Raw genomic sequence first — 20,345 nt, 5'->3', positions numbered from 1 at the left:
TGAGGAACTGGGAAGAGATACATGCCCACAATCAGTTCCCATAAGCTGGTATGAGCTGGCTCCAACTGGCTTGGGTTTTGGTTAGGTCTAAGGTATTGTTGGTGAGGAGCATGGGCACCTTTCCTCTCTACACAAATTTACTCACTGTAGTCATCTCCCCTCAAGGTGAACAGTTATTTTCACTTCCTTGCAACTTAGGACCAGGACAGGGTGAGGTAAATGAGGTGCTGAATGCAAACTTTAAGGAGGCACTCACTCTTAGGATCATACAAGAGCAGCCTTAAGCACCTAAGCACCTCAAAGGCTACATAGCTTCTGCCATTAATTCATAAGTGGATCAGCCCCCGCCCAGGAATGATGTCTCATCAGCACTTCCACTCCTATTCTTTTTATCTCATAGGGTCTTGGCCACATTGAGTTAAGGTCTAAATGCCCACCCCGCTCCTGAGGCCCCACTGCTCAACAATACTGTTCCTGACCAGCAGCCATGGTTTGGGGTTCAGCTAGATAATCACACTCCTAAGACCCTAAAAGGCCATCACCTCACCACCTTTGCAGAAGAATGCCAGGCAGGAAACACAGCATACTATATAGCAACAGAACAGCGTGGGAGTCATCCCTTCAATGCAAGTCCTTACAGTGGTCCAGGGCATTCAGGCCCAGAGTGATGCTCAATTACAAGGAGACAAGGTTACGCAGACGGGTGCAGGAACCATCCTAACTTGATAGCCTCACACCACACCGTCTCTATTTGTCACAGAAGACAATACCTCTTATACCAGTATAGCTGGGATGTACTGTCAGGACTCAGCAAAAAGAACACCTGGGTGGGCCACAGCACATTCAGGAATGTCCAATACTATGGCTTCCCCCCAACTATTTACGTTCATTTGCAGTCCTCCCAGATCAGATGCACATAATTACTGCAGGATTAAGTTTACCATTAGGAATCCCACCTTTGGTAGATTTCAGAGAAAAAGTGCTAAAAGAAGACCAACAGGAGGCCCTTTTCATAGGAGGAAGTAGAAAGAGTTTTGTTAACCTATTACTCACATACACCAAGGCACAACATGATAAAATTTCAGAATGTTGAGGATAAAGAAAAGTCTTAAAACCTTCCTGAGGGAAAAGAAAAAAGAAACAGGTCTCATTCAAAGTTTTAGTAATTAGAATGGCTTCACACTTTTCAACAGCAGCACCAGAAACTAGAAGACAGTGGAGGAATCTCCAAAATTCCTAGGAAAATAACTTCTGAAACAGAAATACAAATGTACACAAATTATTCTTCAAGCCTAAAGATAGGTATTTTTTCAGACATGCAGTCTTAGAAAATTTGCCTGAATGTCTCTTCTCTCAGAAAACTTCCAGAGAACCCTTATTCCACCAAACAGAGGAGTAATTTAAGGAAGAACAAGAAATCCAAGACACAGGGAATTCCTTACAGGAGAAGGAAAAGAAAGTCTCAGAATAATAGTGAGGAGAGATTTCAAGATATTCAACAGGTCTAGAGAGCATGTCATACAGCAAGAGGATGGGGGAATACAGGAGTATATCCAGACAAAGGAACAAGAGTATCTGAATGTATTAAGAGGAGAGTTGTATTTCTAAGGATTGGAAAGTAAATTATTGATGGGATATAAAAAGCTAAAGAAATAAAAAAAAATCACACAACTAATAACCCTGGGGTAAAAGAGGTACTTAAAGAGTACCAGTCTCTACCACACTGGGAGAATGGGAAGAGGGAAATGCATGGATGTGGAGGAGGAGGGCGACGGTTTTTAGAAGCTTTTAGTTTACTCACCTAACAGCTATTTCTAATTCCCTTCTCCCTTGCCTCCCTGCACTGTGGAGGCTGGAAATGCTAATTACCTCCTTTCCAAGCTTTCTTTGTAGTTATGAATGACCATGTGGCTGTTCCAGTCAATAATATGTAATCAGAAATCTACTAAGAGTTTCTGGGAAAAGGTTTACTTTCCCGATTAAACAGGCAGATTTGGCTGCCATCCCTCTTCCCCTTGTTTTTGTCTTAAAACAGGGATTGATGTCTATGGTTACAATAGTCACACTGCAAACATGAATCAAGAAACCAACACGCTAAGGCTGGTAGAACAGAAAGAGCTTGAGTTACTGTTGACATAGTGGAGCCACTGTACCAACTCTAGACAGCCTACCTCTAGACTTCTTATTAAGTGAGAGTTCTCAGGTAGGTTTTCTACTACAGCTAAATGCAATAAAGAATTCCTAATTAATGCATGGTATATGAGAGCTAAATATTCATTCTCTGTACTGTGAAGTCAGCAGATAAAAATCAAGAAATGTTATTTCTTTAAAAACATGAAAGTAAGTACCTGAAAAAAAAAGCTAAAAAAAAAGAGAGACCACCAAGGAGTGGCAAATGGGAATGGAATAGGTGGGAAAGGGGTGATATTTTTCATTGTAACCCTTATATTACAGTAGCCAGGCACTTCTGGGCTGGTTACTGGGCCCAGTACTTCTTTGCTGTGGGGTCAGTTTTGTGCACTGTTTAGTAATGGCCTTGGCCTCTACCCAGTAGATGCTAGTAGCAACTAGGGATAGCTGTGATAACTAAGAATGTTTCCAGCCATTGCCAAATGACCCTGAGGGGCAAACTGCCCCTGGTTAGAAATGACTGTCTTATAGTATTATTTTCTGTTTTTAACTTTCTATAATACTGTAAATGTATTACTACCTTGATAGAATTACATTTTGGAAAAGGAAACTAACAGGATGAAAGGAGCTAGGCTAGAGACCACCACTGTCATTTCTTCCTTCAAACATCTCTCACCTTCCTTCCTGACCTCTCCCAGGTCCTGAGAAGCCCACCCCCTCCCTCCTTTCAAGGGCAGACAGAATGGAGACACTTACCTCCGAGAAATGCGCACTCATAGTGGCTGCAGGTCTTGTTCATGCTGTGAAGGATAAGGTTGTTGCCAGCCCCCTCCTGTGACACATGAAAAACCTCATTCAAGGGTATTAAAACAATTCTTTCACTTCCACTTCCTTTATCAAAAAATTTTTCAATGGCAACTCCAAAGCATGAGCGAATGGTTAACAGAATGTGTTGGTCATCTACAGCTTGAGGTTTGGCTGAATACGCTAAGGTGAAATGGCCCAATCTGGCTTGGTTTAGCCCTCCGAAGGTAAATGAAGGGCCCTGGCTTGTGCTATACACCACATTTTTGTAGCTATCCTCACAAGGTCTTCTCAGCAACTGCAGGGCTTTTGTCAGGTAAAAATGAAAGGCTTTGAACTGGAAGCCGTAGATATAATCTTTGCGAGATTGGCCAGCCATCTGCACAGCTTCATTGAACAGATGGTAAAAGGGAGTTTGCTCTTGAGCTCCATTAATATATGCCATCAAAGCTATTCCATGGTTATCCTTAAAACTCATAGGGAGAAGGAGCTGAGTCTTCCGGGCTTCCCATTTGGCTTTCGCATTTTCCCACACATCTTCCAAAAGCTGATGGCTTGCTTTCTCTTCCTTGAGCAGTTGGGGAATATACTTGATTTCCATCCTATCAGTACATTTCTGGTATTCGTCATCAAATGCGTTATCTGCCATGTCTAATGTGTTAGCCTTCACCTTCAAAGAAAAAGGAAATTCTGTTGAAATAAGATATTGAGTGTGTCATTTTCTCCCGTATTACTTCTTCCACACTCTCATGTCCTGCCAAGAATCTCTCCCTTGCTTACAACCAACTTTGGATATATAGTTTTTTTAATGTAGGAACTATACTCCACTGCTACTGATAACTTTTTTCAGCAAGGACCTACTTGTGTGAAAGAGTAAATGTTAGTGGGTGAGACATGGGTATGATTATGCCTGTAACTCATTCATTAAACCTTGAGGTGCCGAGGAAAAACCAAGATTATAAAACTGAAGAAGTGCGTGGCAGTTCTGGCTTTGAAAATATTCTTAGCCAGATTTCTTCAACCCCTAAAACTTTTGAGTGAATATGAAATATCATGCATGAAACATCATACATGATAAATACATAACGGCAAATATCACCCTTTTTCTTTTTCAAGGAAGGGAGACTCCCTTCCTTGTCAGTGTGGTTTGGGGAGTATTGATCGCACTTTCAGCCCCAGTGATAAGCAATGAACCAGGCTTAAAAACCATAAGCTCTAAGGATAATAATGGCTTGGGGAAGCGAATAGTTATCTTTTTAGTTCTGTGGAGAATCCTGCCTGCAATTATAGCCAATGAAGAAAGGCTTGCAGAGCTGAGAGGTGGAGAGAGAGATGAAGCCCTGATAACATTACTTAAGGCCCTGGGTCTAGCTGTACCTGAAGACTGGATTTTACCTTAGTCATAAGGAGCAACAAATGTGCTATTTGCTTGAGCATGTTGGCACTGTTTCTGCTGTCTGTAAAAGGCCTAGTCCACCTTTCAGTGATGCGTGGTAGAAGCAGGGTGGTGTAATGTAACTAACCCTAGCATGCAGTCAGACAGGTGTTGGGTTCAAATTCCATTTTTGTTACTAAGTACTAATTAGTTATGGGAAAGTTACTTGACATTTCTGAGCTTCAATTTTTTCATCTAAAATGGGAATAAAGTAAGGAAATAATGTTTCCTTAAAAAGATTTTATTCATTTATTTTTAGAGGGAGTGGAAAGGAGGGAGGAAGAGAGGGAGAGAAACATCATGTGTGAGGGAACACCCATCATCAATCGGTTGCCTCTCGCACGCCCCCAACTGGGGACCTGGCTGGCAATCCAGGCATGTGCCCTGACTGGGAATCAAATGAATAACCTTTCCGTTTGCAGGCTGGCGCTCAAGCCACCGAGCTACACCAGCCAGGGCAGGTAGTAATGTTTTAACTGTAGAGTTGTTTTGAGGATTAAATGATATAATGAATATATGCAAAGTCTTAGCTCCATGTCTGGCACATATCAGGCCTTCAACAAACTGGTTATTTTTAATTGTTTCATCATAGAAATATATTAATTATACTGTATACTGTAATTTCCTCAAGGGCAGGATCTGCATTATATTTATCTTTCAAAGGCCAAGCATCTAAATATTCGAATGAACTAAATAAAGACCCTGTACTCTGGCCTACTGGTTAAAAAACAGGATGAGCAAATTTGCCCAGGGACACCATTTAAGGGTTTCTCCAAAGAAAAGGATAATGCCTTCCACATCGTTCTCTCTTTCCACTCTCCTATATTATTACTTTTATGGCAAATCAGTTGCATCAGCTATGCTCTCAGTTGGAGACCTCAGTTGAGACTTTATAGACACAGGCTGAATAACTTGTCTGGAATTGAGATTTGAACTCGGGCAATGTAGCTCCTGAGTCTGTCCCCTTAATCAAAATGTTTCCAATGATGAAGATCATTGAAATTTACGTAGCACTTTGTAAAGGGTTTACTTTTGTTCTCATAACAACCCTTGTGAAAGGTTGGGCAGACAATTCATACCACCATTTTACAAACAAAGCAATTATGCTGGCATCAGACACTATCTTCCTTGATTACCAGCCACAGAATATTCTGCTGAGAAAGACCCCTGTACTCCTGGGTCTGTAGGTCAGTTTCCTGAAGTGGGAATTTGACCTTCAGGAGACTGAATCATTGCTGTCTCTTAGCCAAGAAATTCGCTTTCCTCTGTAGCACAGAATGTACCCGAGGGTATGCTGGGCACCGATGCCTGATTTATCTTTAAGGCTTCAACATATTACAAGACATCGTACCCTGAAGTCACCACCTCTCACATTCCTCATATTATATCAGACTTGATCCAATATGTTCCTGTCTGTTCTATGCCCCTAACCAGTCTCCACGTGTCTAATTTTAGACAGCAAGTCTTTCTGGCCCAGGGCCACAGTTGATTATATGTTCTGCACAGTGAGTGCCTTGAACAGTGAAAAAGTTCACAAATGCCACCACCATTGAGGGACCATTGGGTGAATATTAAGGGACAGGTATAAAAGGTTAGATGAACACACTGATTATATATTTTCTTCTCTGATTTATCCATTCAAACAAAGACAAATATGGATGAAATTCAATTACCAAAAATTTATTACAAAAATGTGGAAATGGCCCTGGCTGGTATGGCTCAGTGAGTACCAGCCTGCAAACCAAAGGGTCACCCGTTCGATTCCCAGTTGGGGCACATGCCTGGGTTGTGGGCCAGGTCCCTGGTGGGGGGCCCACAAGAGACAACCACACATTGATGTTTCTCTCCCTCTCTTTCTCCCTTCCTTCTCCTATCTCTAAAAATAAATAAATAAAATCTTTTTTAAAATGTGGGAATGATCTAAATGTTTAAGAAAAGAAATTACAGAAATTCATAGAATATGTTAAAATTATATTGGAAAAGAATATTAAAAATGCAAATCAAAACCACAGTAAGATACTACTTCATATCCAGCAGAGTGGCTATATTAATAAAGAAATTAAGTGTTGGCGAGTATGTAGAGAAGGTGAACCCCCATACACTGCTGGTAGGAATGTAAGATGGTACTGCCACTGTGGAAAGCAGTGTGGCAGTTCCTCAAACTGTTATACATGGAGTTGCCATATGACAGCAAGTCTACTCCTATGTATATACCTAAGAGAATTGAAAACATATGTTCACACAAGAATATGTACCTGTCAGCTCACAGCAGCCCTATTCATTCATAAGAGCCAAAAAGGGAGGACAACCCAGATGTCCATAATTAATGCATGGGTAACAAAATGTGGCATGACCATCTAATAGAATATTATTCGGCTATAAAAAAGAATGAAGTATTGAATACTAATACATGCTACAATGTGAGTGAACCTTAAAAATGTTGCACTAAATGAAAGAAGTCACAGATGAAATGTCCAGAATGCCCAGAATAGGCAAATCCATAGAGATGAGATGCAGATAGGTGGGATGGCCAGGGGATGTAGGGAAGAGGGAATTAGGTCTAATTGCTAATAGCTACAGGGTTTCTTTTGAGGTTGATTGGAAGGTACTATAACGAGATAGTGGTGAAACTATGCACAACTGATGAATCTATAAACACCACTGAATTGTGCACTTTAAAATAGTGAATTTTTATATGTGAATTATATCTCAATTAAAAACCACACTATAGTACAGGCAACATAATACATAATGATTCTATAGACAATGGATTAATTATTAAATTCCAAAATGGATAAGATTTTGAGAATTTAAAATAATCATTATTTGTCTACTGATTTGAGGTAATTTCTTAAATGTGGGGGGAACAATGTGGGGGGAAAATTAAGTGAGACACCTGGGTCATATTTTACATAAAAATGTCAGAGAATATTAACAAAAATAAAATAATAAAAGTTCTATAAAAAAATAGTGAATGTGAGAAAAATGGTCATTATATAGTAGTTTAGTAAAAAAAACCATGTAACCAAACACTGCAGTGTCATCTTATTTGGAAAAAAAAACATGTTTTCATAATATTTAATGACATAGAGAGACATTTGTAGCAAGAATTAACTTAAAAAGACAAAAAGTATATATATTGTATGAACCCATTTTGTAAATACACACACAGAAAAAAGCCAAGGAGACTATACACCAATGGATTAAGAGTCTTTCCCTCTGAGTAGAGATTGTGGATGATTTTAACTCTCCTGTTTTTGCTTGATTTTAATTTTTCAACTTTCTATAATTGACATGTATCAAATATGTAAATGAAAGATGAAAGCTACTTGAAAAAACTGATTAATCTACTTCATCTGCTCTCGTTTGCATTAAAACCCACACAGATGCCTTAGGTAACATTACATCAGGAGTTCCTATTTTCATGACCATGGACTTCCCATTCCCAACATTACCTGGAAAATATCCATTAAAATCATAGCTGACAGCAGCTTGGTGACCATTTCAAAATGTCCTGTCTTCATTTTTCTCTTCTAAATTAAAATGAAGAAATCCCAATTTAGTAGACTTAAAAAAAAAAAGAGGCTCAGGGAAGTAGAGCAGGGTGATACACTCTATTTTCATTCTGGGTGAGAGTGGGTACCATAAAGAGAGAATGAAGGAGCTTATACCCTTTGCAACAGCATGGATGGAACTGGAGAGCATTCTGCTAAGTGAAATGAGCCAGGCGGTGAGAGACAAATACCATATGATCTCAACCTTTAACTGGAACATAATCAACAGAAGAAAAAAGCAAACAAAATATAACCAGAGACATTGAGGTTAAGAACAATCTAACAATAGTCAGGGGGGAGTGGGGAGGGGACAGTGAGGAGAGGGGATTACAGGAACTACTATAAAGGACACATGGACAAAATCAAGGGGGAGGGTGGAGGTGGGGGAGGGAGGTGGGTTCAGCTGGTGAATAACCATAAAAATTAAAAAAAAAAAAAATAAATCAAAAAAAGGGCAGGAAGTGATTATCAGTACATTCCAGTGGCTGAAAGGGCCTAGATTTTGCCTATTGGTTTAACACCCTCATTATACAGGTGAGGAAACAAAAACTCAGAGAACTTCAGCAATTTGCTCAAGGTTAAATCTATCCTTTTCCACTCTCCTCTAGATACATTGTCTCTCCCACCACAGTCACTGGTGCTCATACTTCCTTGCTATCACTAAAGCTCCCCTCAGCATACACACGAAATTAACATCACCTAGAAAAAACAAAAACATTTCAAAATTGGTCCCCCAGCTTCGAGTTTCCAAGAATTCTCCAAGAGTTAGAGCCCATGTACATCATCCACTCTTCTAATCCCGCTGCAAACCAAGTTAAGCCCATTTGAGCAGGATGAAGGAGATGATGAAGCTAGCAGTGGTACAAAACAGAAGGTTAGCCAAGGGGACCTCCTTCCCCCAAATATTCAACTTCAAGAAAAGTCCAAGGATGAAACAAGTGTCTTGCATAACTTCCTGAAGGCAGGAATGAGAGTAAGAAGGAACTGGGTAGGCAGTAATTCCAATCAGATTATATAACTCTGCTCTGGCTGAATGCCCAATATTCATCCCAATGTTTATGAGACTGAAAGGGCTAAGTAGGAGGGCAAGAGGCCCTAAAGGCTGAAGCTGTCCCAGAGTCACAAAATGATTCAGTTAACGGTGGTCTACAGTTCCTTCCGCACACTTAAAACACAGCAGACATGACTGAACTGAAGTGCAATTTCTATTTTATCGTACCAATCACCACATTCTGGCATCAGAATACAGGAATGAAAGTACAGAAGAAAGGAGATAAGTCTTCCCTTTAGCCCTAGATTCCCACCTTTATTTAGGAGCCGTTTGTTTCACTAAAGATATTAAAATATAGTACCAAAAATGCCACTTTTGTGTGTTCAACTTCTCCTTCCAAAAAAGATTTGGCCTATACAATGCAGATAACTGTCACAGGTAATATGCACCAAGAAAGCTCAGAGAGACAGATTTTAAAAAATTCTTCCCCTCTGTAGTCTGGATGTAAATAAGTAAAAATGTTTACCTGGCTTCTCTGCCTGTGTAGGAGGTTTAAATGATGCTAAGTCTCAAACTGCTTCCCCACTCTCAGTTGTGCTGAGTGTGTCTTCGGCATGGGAGGTTGTTGACAGTGAGAGCTGGGAAGGGAATGCTTTTCTTTTTATAAACACCCCCAGCAGCAGCTTGGCAGTGGCACATTACCCCATTTGTGTTCTGCTATTTATATCTGGCCCCCGCACCACCCCTTGGAATCATTACTGTTAACACATGAAATCTCTAAGAGGCTTGTAAAGCCACAGCAATTCCCTCTAACCACCCAGCATACTCAGTCCCGAGCCCTCAGTTCTGGGCTTCTCAGAGAGGGATCACTTCCCATTCCTAACCCTTTGACTCGGACATGTCAAACTAAAGCCAGACTTTAACCTCGCTAGATGGTTCACATAACTAAGGGGGACTTGCTCTGTTGATTGCTGGCAAGGATGATGGCTATCACCATTCACTCAACCAGCTTACTATATTTCAGGCACTGTGCCAGATGCTGCGATACGCAAGCAAGTAAAACAAGGTACTGAAAAGCATTCACAATCTAATAAAAGATATGAATATCTTTTAACCAGAATACATGTTCAGATTCTTAAGTATAGACAAAGTCTAGTGACAACACTAGGAAGGGAAGGATTTGGTATTACCTGCAACTACAATTCTCATCTGAGTGAGGTACACATAGCGAATATATTGACTGTAATGCTGAATATATTAGAGTTGAACACTTAGAGTTCACTGACTAGATAAGAAGCCATTTAGTGTCCTAGGAAATTCATGCATATGTACATCAAAATACATTAATCAATTGTATTAGATAGTAGCACTATTCTAATAGCCCCAAACTATAAACCACCCAAAGTCCTACCAATAGTAGGATGGGTAAATGTGGTATACTCATACAATGGATTTTGTATAACATTAAAAATGAATAATCTCTAACCACATATACAAATGTAGACAAATCTCACAAACAAAATTATGAATAAAAGAGATACATTCTGTACCTTTTCCAAGCAAGGAAAAGATTGACTTGAATGATTGGTGTGAGCACACGATTTGAACTGACACTTCACCAAGGAAAATGTATGAATGACAAAAAAGCAGGAATATTCAACATCAACAGGCATCAGGGAATGTAAATTAAAACCAAAACATTGCCCTGGCCAGCATGGCTCAGTTGGTTGGAACATTATTCCATAAACCAAGAGGACATAGGTTTGATTACCGGTCAGGGCACATGCCTGGGTTGTGGGTTCAGTACCTTGTCAGGGTGTGTTCGAGAGAAAAACAATGGATATTTCTCTCCCTCTCTCTCCCTCCCTTCCCCTCTCTCTAAAATCAATAAGCATGTCCTCGGGTGAGGATTAAAATAAAATAAAATAAAATAAAACCTCGACATATGCACTAGAATAGCTCCAATTTAAACTAACAACATCAAATGCTCATGAGGGTGTGGATGGAGCAACTGAAACCCTCACATGTTGCTAGTGGAAATGCAAAACAGTATGGGTACTTTTGAAAACAGTTTGACAGTTTTTATCAAGTTAAAATGTATATTTACAATAAGACCCAGTAACCTTAATCCTACATATTTACCCAAGAGAAATTAAAGTATATGTTCACACAGACTTGTACTCATATCAAGCAAACAGCTTGATTCATAATAGTCAAAAGACAGAAACAATCCAAATTTCCATCAACCGGTCAATGGAAAATCAAACAGAATCCTATTTTAGCAATAAAAATAAACAAACTTCCTTCTTTAGACCAGTAGTTCTAAAACTGACTGTAGTAGTTGTTGTGTAATTCTAGGAATTACTAAAAACCTTGTACACTTTAAATGAGTGAATTGTATAGTATCTGAATTACATCTCAATAATGCTGTTTTCTTTTTAAATTTATTTTTTGAATCCTCACATGAGGACATGTTTCCATTGATTTCAGAAAGACAGGAAAGGAGAAAGAGAGAGAGAGAGGAAGGAATGGAGAGGGGGAGAGAGAGAGAGAAACACCAAAACATCAATTGGTTGCCTCCCATACGTGGCCCAACTGGGGATCAAACTCACAACCTAGGCGTGTGCCCTCACAGGGAATCGAACCTGCAACCTTTTGGTGCATGGAACAACCCTCCAACCAAATGAGCCACGTGGCCAGCACTCAATAATGCTGTTTCTTAAAAGGAATGAACTACTGATGCATGCAACATCACAGATAAATCTCAAAAGCATTATGTTAAAGAGGCAGTCACAACAGGCTATATACTATGTTATAATATTTAAGTGATATTCTAGAGAAGGCAAAACTGCAGTGACAGAAAGCAGATCAGTGATTGCCAGGGCCTTGGGCTGAGGGAGGAGATGGACAACAAAGAGCATTAAGGAACTTTTTGGAGGTGATGTTTTATATCATGATTGTATGGTGGTTACATGATGACAAATGTTTGTCAAAAGTTACAGAATTGTACACTTAAAATTGATGAATTTTATTTATATAAATCACACCTAAATACATCTGATTTTTAAATGACAAAAGACAACAACCTCGTCCACATACTTCTTGTACTGTCTTCAAGTACCCCCAGAGCTATTTGTATCTCGATTTAAAAGACCACCACTGTAAGCATCTGAAATGTTGCAATGGCTCATGGAAGAGGCTGAAAGAGACCTGAAAGACTCAAAGGAACTTCTAGTTGTGATAAGATAATGCAAAGTACATGTATCATGTATCGCAGAGACTGGAGGCTAAGGTAAAGACATTACTGCAGTGAATATAAGTTACCATCATCCGAAGACCGGGCGGGATCAGACATCTCACTGAAGGCCAGTGACCACTAGAGGTCAGCACCAGAACAGGATACCTCTTCTCCAATGGCAGGACAGATTGCACTTTGGGAAGATCCAAGGGGAAAAACTAACAAGCAAATAGAGACAGACTGGTAGACAGAGAGCAGGAGGACAGCTCTGGGGGGTTAGAGTGGGGGAAGGGGAGTTGTAGGTGGAAGGATCAAGCAAAAAGGAAAAAGGACTCAGGGACATGGACAACAGTGTGGTGATTGCAGGTATGGGGGGGAGAAGGGTATAACAGGGATACACAGTAATGGAAAAATACAATGAACATTAATACCAATAATAAAAATAATTTAAGTAGACAAAAAATAATGAAAAAGAAAAATGGAGAAAACAATTCTACACTTAAATATTTACTTAAAGAAGGCTGTTTCCGCTCGTAAGTGACTAAATTTTAATTGACAAGATCAACGTTTTCACCATCAGTGGACATAAGGGTTTGTGAATTAAGTTGATTTTCAATACAGAGAAATACAGTTTCCTTTTTGCATGTGGTTCTTCATCTACATTGCGGTCTTCTGCTAGCCGCCTGGCATTGGGTGTTCTAAAGAACAATCTCTACGTCATTCTCGCCTCATTAGGTGGTCCTCCCACAAACCCTTGATGAGCTTCCTTGGCTGGCCTTACTGAATGTCTTATAGACCACAGCTGGTTTGTGGCCCAGTTACCTTCATTAGGCCCAAAGCAAAACCTAGGCATTCCCTCTCAACAACCTTGATTTTACAGAAAAGTGGAGAGGAACCTGTATCTACTCCCAGCTCGTTCTGCTATTTTGCTATTTCCAACTTAATTGCTTGGGTGGTCCTACATTAGACATGTTGCTTTTCTAAGAGACCTTGAAAATGACCCAAGAAGAGGCAAGAAAATAATTTCCACTGCTCAAAGATTTCCTGAGATGTATCTGGTTGTTTCTAACCTGCTACACAAACCCTTTTCTGGGGTTTCAGTCCAGAGGAGCCAGGATGTAGGAGTCTAATCTTTTCCCCTCCTCCTTTTCTCTCTGTTCTACAATCAATTCTTCTACGCCCATTTCCTGTTTGGGTACTTCATTTATGCTCTTTCCTTCTCCTCTGTCCTATGAATCGACTTGTGGTATTACGTAATTTTCCCTGCCCCTTGACTTAATTTTAAAGGTGATCAGCATATAGACAGAACGGACTTTATATAGAGGGAATGAAAAGCATATCTATGTAGTGTTTCCAAGTAATTCAGAATGTTATTCCTATAATATTCAATATATAATATAATAATTATAATGTAATATTATATTTGTGAACGTGTTTCTGTTGGTAGATTTTCAAGCCTCTGGGCTTTAATTCTCAGCTTCTTTTTCCATTGCAGCAAGACACATTCTTACCAAGGACAATGAGTCCCGATGGCAATGATGTCAGAGCGTGTGTGTGTTTATGGAGTGGGGTATATTAAAGTGTGGGAGGTGTGGTATTCCGAAAGATACTCCTTCAGAAATTTCTCCTATGTTACTCATGATATATGTTAAAATATCCTCAGATCTCCTGGACTGTCTAATGTGTCTTTCACACTATAGGCACTTCATAAATGTTTATGAAATAAGGAGAGAAAGGGGTGAAAGAAAGTCAGTAACCTTACTAGGTTTCAGATTTCCAGGATAAACATTAGCTGAAACAGTATCAGCATACTTAAGAACGAAGAGTGAAAAAAAATTTTTTTTAATCTAAGAGTAACAATTTAGCTTTTGCAACTAGTTTATCCACTTGGGAAGAAGCTTACTCAGAGGGACTTTCCAGTGAAAGGGTAAGGTATCCTGTTTCAAGTCACAGGAACTTATAACTTTGGCCTCCGTGAACACTTAGATGAACTATTAGTTGAAATTATATACCTCTATGACTTAGCAATCTTGTACTACTAGACCCCGTTATAAACAGAAACACAATACAGGTTTACATACAACACTGTGACAGGCCAGAAGATTCGATGTCAATGCTTTAACACTTGTAAATTTTTATTTTCATCACCGTTGTATTAGGAGCACCTGCGAGTGGGAAGCACTAGTTTCCCGTGTGCTGGATGGAAACTAAAGCCAACTGTAACCTGTTATGGTCTTATAAATCTTTTGCAACTCTAGATTCCGCCCCAGACATTTTTTACTACATTGAAATCTATAGGCATCCTTTATGTTATTTAAATCCAGTAACTGATTGGTTCTCAAGAAATCTAGACCAAAGCTCCAGAGTCCAACCCACAAATATTCACCGCAGAAATAAAGCAACTAAGACTACTGTGGAATAAATTTTCCAAAGTAGAGAATCATTTTGTTGAGCAACTAAAATACTCTAAGCCAGGGATTTTCAACCTTTCTAATCTCATGGCACATGTGAACTAATTACTAAAATTCTGCAGCACACCAAAAAATATATTTTTTGCTGAGCTGACAAAAAATAGGTATAATTTTACTTCATTCACACTGGACAGCTATTGTATTGGCTGTTGTCATTTTTTAAAAGAGTTTATTTATTTATGTTTAGAGAGAGGGAAAGGGAGGGAGAAAGAGAGGGAGAGAAATATCAATCAGTTGCCTCCCATAAGCCCCCAACCGGGGACCTGGCCCACAACACAGGCATGTACCCCGACCAGGAATTGAACCAGCAACCCTTAGGTTTGCAGGCCAGGGCTCAATCCACTGAGACACACTGGCCAGGGCTATTGTCTCTCTCTTTTTTTTTTTTTTGACAATCTAAGGGAAAAGAAGTCAGTGCCCCCAACTAAACAGGCAGGTGTTACGTGTTTTAAAAATGCTTGTGGCACACCAGTTGAAAAATGCTGCTCTGGGCAGACATCATTGAACCAAGTATGAATGACCCTTGGTAATTGTTGAAGATTTGGTTACTCACACTAATCATTGATTTTGGAATAAACCACCTCTGAGGAAAAGCAGTAAGGGCATATGACAACCCCCACCCCCTTGCATTCTATTCTCTGGAAGGAGGCTTCCAAAACATGCAAAGCAAGATTCTGGGGCAATGGACGATCAATGGGACTTCTGACAGAGAACAATGTTGACACTAATGTGAAAACCAAGAACTGAAATATGATATGGCATTAGTAAAATTAGAGGTTCCCTTGTGCTCATGAAGTACTTTAGAAGAAAAAAGTTATTAATCTAGGAACAGACACTTAAAAGACATTCTCTAGAAACAGGAGATGCAAGAACACAGCACACAGGACTCAACAACATCAGAATCTCCAGGCCAGGGCCCATTCTCGAGTGACTGATTCTACAGGCCATTCCAGAGATTAGATTTTGCCGGGATTCTCAGTATCCATATGATTCTGCAAAGGTAGTCATTCACTCAAATATTCACTCAAAAAAAAAAGTACTTGAGTAGTCCACTCTATGCCAAACCACAGAGTTCAATGTCAATGCTCTGATATTATAAATCAACTTTATTTCTTCACAATTGTGAAAGGAGCATTGCAAGTGGGAAACAGAGTTTTCGGTGTTTTCCTAGGTGCTGGATAGAAACGAAAGCCAAGTGAATGTGACAGCTCTGTATTTCACCCTGCCTCTGAATAGGGTGACCTGAACTGTAAGTGCACACGAGGCTTACACAGACAAGTGACTCGCAGATAGTTATCGAGTGCTATGTGTTTGGTCGGGTGAGAGACATAAAATTTTAAGGCAGAGTCCTTGGCCTCAAGATACTGTCTGGTGATGGTGACAAATTTAAGAGGAGGAAGTTTGGGAATCACGATATTGCTAGGAAAGAAAAGAGAAGTCTTTAAAAGAGGCACATTCTTTCTTACAAATATGTAACTTGCTTTCCCTCCTATCCTTCCTTCCAAATACATCAGTTTCAAAGTATCTAATGCCTCATGAAGTTAACTTTTTCAATTAAAAATTTTTATACAATACTTTCAAATAGTTTAAGCATAAATATCTGAGAGAGCTCATACACAACCCCTGATCCATTTGTTCCCAGAAATAATCACTTTTAACTATTTTAAGTTACTTTGTTTATACAACTAGTATTTACTTACACTGTTACTGCACTACTCACACGTGTCAACTTGAGAACAAATGTACTTTTTCCTCTTACATACATTTTACATTATGCTAAATCTCTTCTTCCTTCCTATATTGATCATTGCAACGGTATTTTTAGTGTATTTAAAAGCACCAGCTTCTCTCTGGAAGACGTTCAACATTCCCTTTCTGGTACTCATTCTGTAACAGGAGGACATTAGCTACTTAACCCTCCTTTTTTCTCTCTTCTGCCTTCTATCTTCCAACTTCTGTCAGCTCTTTTATTCACATTGCTATAATTTAATAACATTTTCCTTCTGTTCTACAGCTATAATAAAATCTCCCATGCTTTGATTATAGGTCTATTCTAAAATTAAAGATGAAAAACGTCATTTATAATATTGCAACCATGTAAATACCCTTTAGTAAAAGCCAGAAACAGAACTGTTGCCGTCTCTGCTGTTCCAATGTCCCGACCACTACGACATTCAAAGCGTTCTGAAGTCACAGTCAAACGCATAACCCTTCCTAGTGCAATATACTTCACTCATCAGTTGAAACCATGTCCTATTTTGGTCTGCTTCATATTTGTATCGTTATAATTTTTTATTTTTGAGTTTCTGAGTGCCTTTGTTGTTGTTGCTGTTAGGAGAAGAAATGTTTGTCTCTGTCATGTCCTTAAATTTCTCTTCCTATTGCTTGGAACCCGTTTTGTGCTTGTTCTTCAGGCCCAGTTTTAATCTGGACCAGTTGCTTTCCAGGCTCATAACTGCCACACCAGAAAATCATTTGAATGTATTCCTGGGTAATTTTTCCATTTCTTGTATTTCTTCTTTCTTCAAAATTATCTTTGATTTGTGCAAATGCATTCTGAAATAATTCAGAAAGGATGTATGGAAGATAAACATTTTTATTGCTTTCATTTCTGAAATATGAATATGATTAACAATTTCACTGGTATGTAATTCTCAGTTCTAAATAATCCCCCCCCAATTTTATACAACAAATGAATCTCTAAAAGATTTGTGTAAATTCCGATGTTTAAAAAGACTATTTTTTGAGCAGTTTTAGGCTCACGGCAAAATTGGGAGGAAGGTAGAGAGATCTCCCATACATCTCCTGCCCCCACACAGGCACCGCCTCCCCATTACCAACATCCCCCAGCAGAGCAGTACGTTTGTTAATACTGATGAATCTACACAGACAGATCGCAATCATCCAAAGTCCACAGTTTACAGCAGGGTTCTCTCCTGGTGTTTTACATTCTGTGTATTTGGACAAATGTATAATGACATGTATCTACCATTTCACCATGGCAAAGAGTTGGAATCATACAATATGTAGCCTTTTCATATTGACTGTTTTCACTCAGTAAAATGCATTTAAGTTCCCATGTCTTTTCATGGCTTGATAGCTCATTTCTTTTAGTGCTGAATATTATTCCATAGTCTGGATGTAACACAGTTTATTTATCCATTCACCTACAGAAGGACATCTCGGTTGCTTCCAAGTTTGGCAATTATGAATAAAGCTGCTATAAACATCCATGTTCAGGTTTTTATGGGAACATAAGCTTTCAACTCCATTAAGTAAATACCAGGGAGTAGGACTAGTGGACTATAAAGTAAAAATATACTTAGTTTTATAAGCAACTCCCAAATTGTCTTCCAAAGTGGTTGTACCACTTTGTGTTCCCACCAGCAATGAATAGAAGTTCCTGTTGCTCCACATTTTCACAAGAGCATTCGGTGTCATCAGTGTTCAGAGTTTGGCCATTCTAAGAGGTATATAGTGGCATTTCATTTTTGTTTAAATTTGCGTTTCCCTGATGACATATGATATGGGGCATTTTTTTCATATACTTTATTTGCCATCTGTATGCCTTCTTCAGTAAGGTGTCTGTTAAGGTCTATGGCCCATTTTAAATCAGGTTTTCTTATTGTTGAATTTTAAGAGTTTTTTGCATATTTTGGGTAACAGTCCATTGTCAGATGTGTACTTGCAAATATTTTCTCCCGGTCTGTGGCTTGTCTTTTCATTCTCTTAATATTGTTTTTTGCAGAGTAGAAATTTTAATTTTAGTGAAGTACAGCTTATCAATTATTTCTTTCAGGGATAGTGCCTTTAGTATTATACCTAAAAAACTCATTACCATACCCAAGGTCATCTAGGTTTTGTCTTACCTTATCTTTTAAAAGTTTTATAGCTTTGCATTTTACACTTAGGTCTACGATCCAGTTTGAGGTAATTTTTGTGATGAGCATAAGGTCTATGGCTAGATTCATGCTTTTGCACGTGGATGTCAACTTGTTCTATCACCATTTCTTAAAAAGACTGCCTTAGCTAAATATAATTTTTAGAACTGAAATTATCCTCTTTCATTGTCATTGTTTTCAATTATAAGTTCTGTAATACTTTTGGTTTTTCTGTTTGTCATGTTCCTGAAATCTCTGTCAAATAGCTGATGATATATAAACATGTAAGTACTTAAATACTTACTGGGAAATTCTCAAAAGAATATAATACATGCAGCGCAAACTGAGGCACCATCTTTATACCAATTTTCTAGTGTTTGCAACAGGATGCAGCAGTTTTCATAGTCTCTCTTTTTGAATCTTGCCTTACTACCTAGATTACAAGCTTCTTTTTTACTCCTCATTTCTTTCCCCACCACTTCCAGCCTAAAACAGCCTAAGGTACAGAAAATGCATCCAAGATGCATTTAAGGATTGGCCAAACATATATGCATGACCCATGGACAGAGACAACAGTGGGGGGATTGACTGTGGGAATGGGGGTGCTGCATGTGTGGGGGAAGGGGAAAAATTAGGAAAACTGTAATAGCATGAACCATAAAATACTTAAAAGAGAAAGAGGATTGGTCAATGGTGCTTTTAACTCTGAATTATACCAGAATCTAGTATGTATGTATATATACACACATATTAATATTTTCAACAAGGTTTAATAGTGATTCATTCATTTAATAAATATAATCTAAATGTTTACTGAGCACCTGCTATAGGCCACGCACTACTGTAGGTGCTGGGATAAATCAGTGAGCAAAACCAAAATCTCTGCCTTCAGGAAGCTTACATCTCTCAAGTAGCACAGGAAAGGGAGGGAGGCAACTGACAATGAAAATAGCTAATGATAGCTATTAATAGCTAAAATAGCTAATAAATGAACAATTATGTGAAGAGAAATGAAGCAGAGTGGAGAAAGGCAGATTAGAAATGTGGAATGTGGGGAACCAGGGGAGGTTGTAGAATTAAATAGAATGGTCAAGATAGGCCTCACTGAGTGTGAGATTTGTGCAAAAACTTGAAGAAGGTGAGGCAGTTAGCCAAGTGGTTATCTGTAGAAAAGTGTACAGGGTGGGAGGGGCAAAAAATGGAATTATTTTTTGGAGGAGAGGCCCCTTATAGTACAAGCTTCCGCCACTAGGTGAGTGCTCTAGGAACCCATGTGTATCAGTGTACCAGCTGGCATTGTTGTGAGAGGCTGCATTCAGCTTCAGTGAATTTTTTTTAAGACTCTTTCAACACGTTTGCCCATTTCATGAGCATGCCTGACTACACCCTATTGAGTGTTCAGCAGATTTTGACCAAAAACTGTATGATGCCCCTGCCCCACCCTCCTATTCACCTGAGCTCAACCAGAGATTCTTTTTTTTTTCCCCCAGATGAAAAAAGTCTTCAAAGGGAAACATTTTGCGTATATGAAAGAGGTGAAACAAAAAACAGCAGAAGCACTAAAAAGCATAAAAATCGACAAGTTCACAAACTGTTTAGAGCAGTGGAAAAATGTCTCAGTAGGTGTTCTGCATCAAATGGAGAGTACTTGGAAGGTGACTGAAGTTTTAAACAGGTAAGAATAAGTATACAATTTTTTTATAAATAAATTCTGGGTTTTTTGGGTACCCCTCATACATAACAGAAAATAGCTAGAACAGCACTGTCCAATAACACCTACGGCTACTGAGCACTTGAAATCTGACTTGGTAACTAAGGAACTGAATTTTTAATTGCACTTC

General features: G+C 39.0%; 1 protein-coding gene across 8 annotated transcripts in view; it reads right to left on the bottom strand.

The window, feature by feature from the left end:
* ART3 (ADP-ribosyltransferase 3 (inactive)) overlaps positions 1 to 20,345 on the bottom strand; it is a 117,452-nt gene that overhangs the window by 23,079 nt on the left and 74,028 nt on the right. For 7 of the 8 annotated variants that reach the window (XM_024577177.3, XM_024577192.3, XM_024577186.3 and 4 more), the window contains exons 1-3: positions 9,441 to 9,564; positions 7,825 to 7,902; positions 2,887 to 3,604 (exon numbers count right to left, since the gene is read on the bottom strand). In XM_024577177.3, coding sequence (XP_024432945.2) covers positions 2,887 to 3,604; positions 7,825 to 7,893 — 787 coding nt within the window. In that variant the 5' untranslated portion in view covers positions 7,894 to 7,902; positions 9,441 to 9,564. Of the gene's footprint in view, positions 1 to 2,886; positions 3,605 to 7,824; positions 7,903 to 9,440; positions 9,565 to 20,345 lie in introns of those variants that run through there. The other variant, XM_053923536.2, reaches the window with a different exon arrangement.

The sequence above is a fragment of the Desmodus rotundus genome, chromosome 4 (genome assembly GCF_022682495.2).
Source record: "Desmodus rotundus isolate HL8 chromosome 4, HLdesRot8A.1, whole genome shotgun sequence".
Classification (NCBI taxonomy): domain Eukaryota; kingdom Metazoa; phylum Chordata; class Mammalia; order Chiroptera; family Phyllostomidae; genus Desmodus; species Desmodus rotundus.
This window is presented reverse-complemented; position numbering and strand designations above follow the sequence as displayed.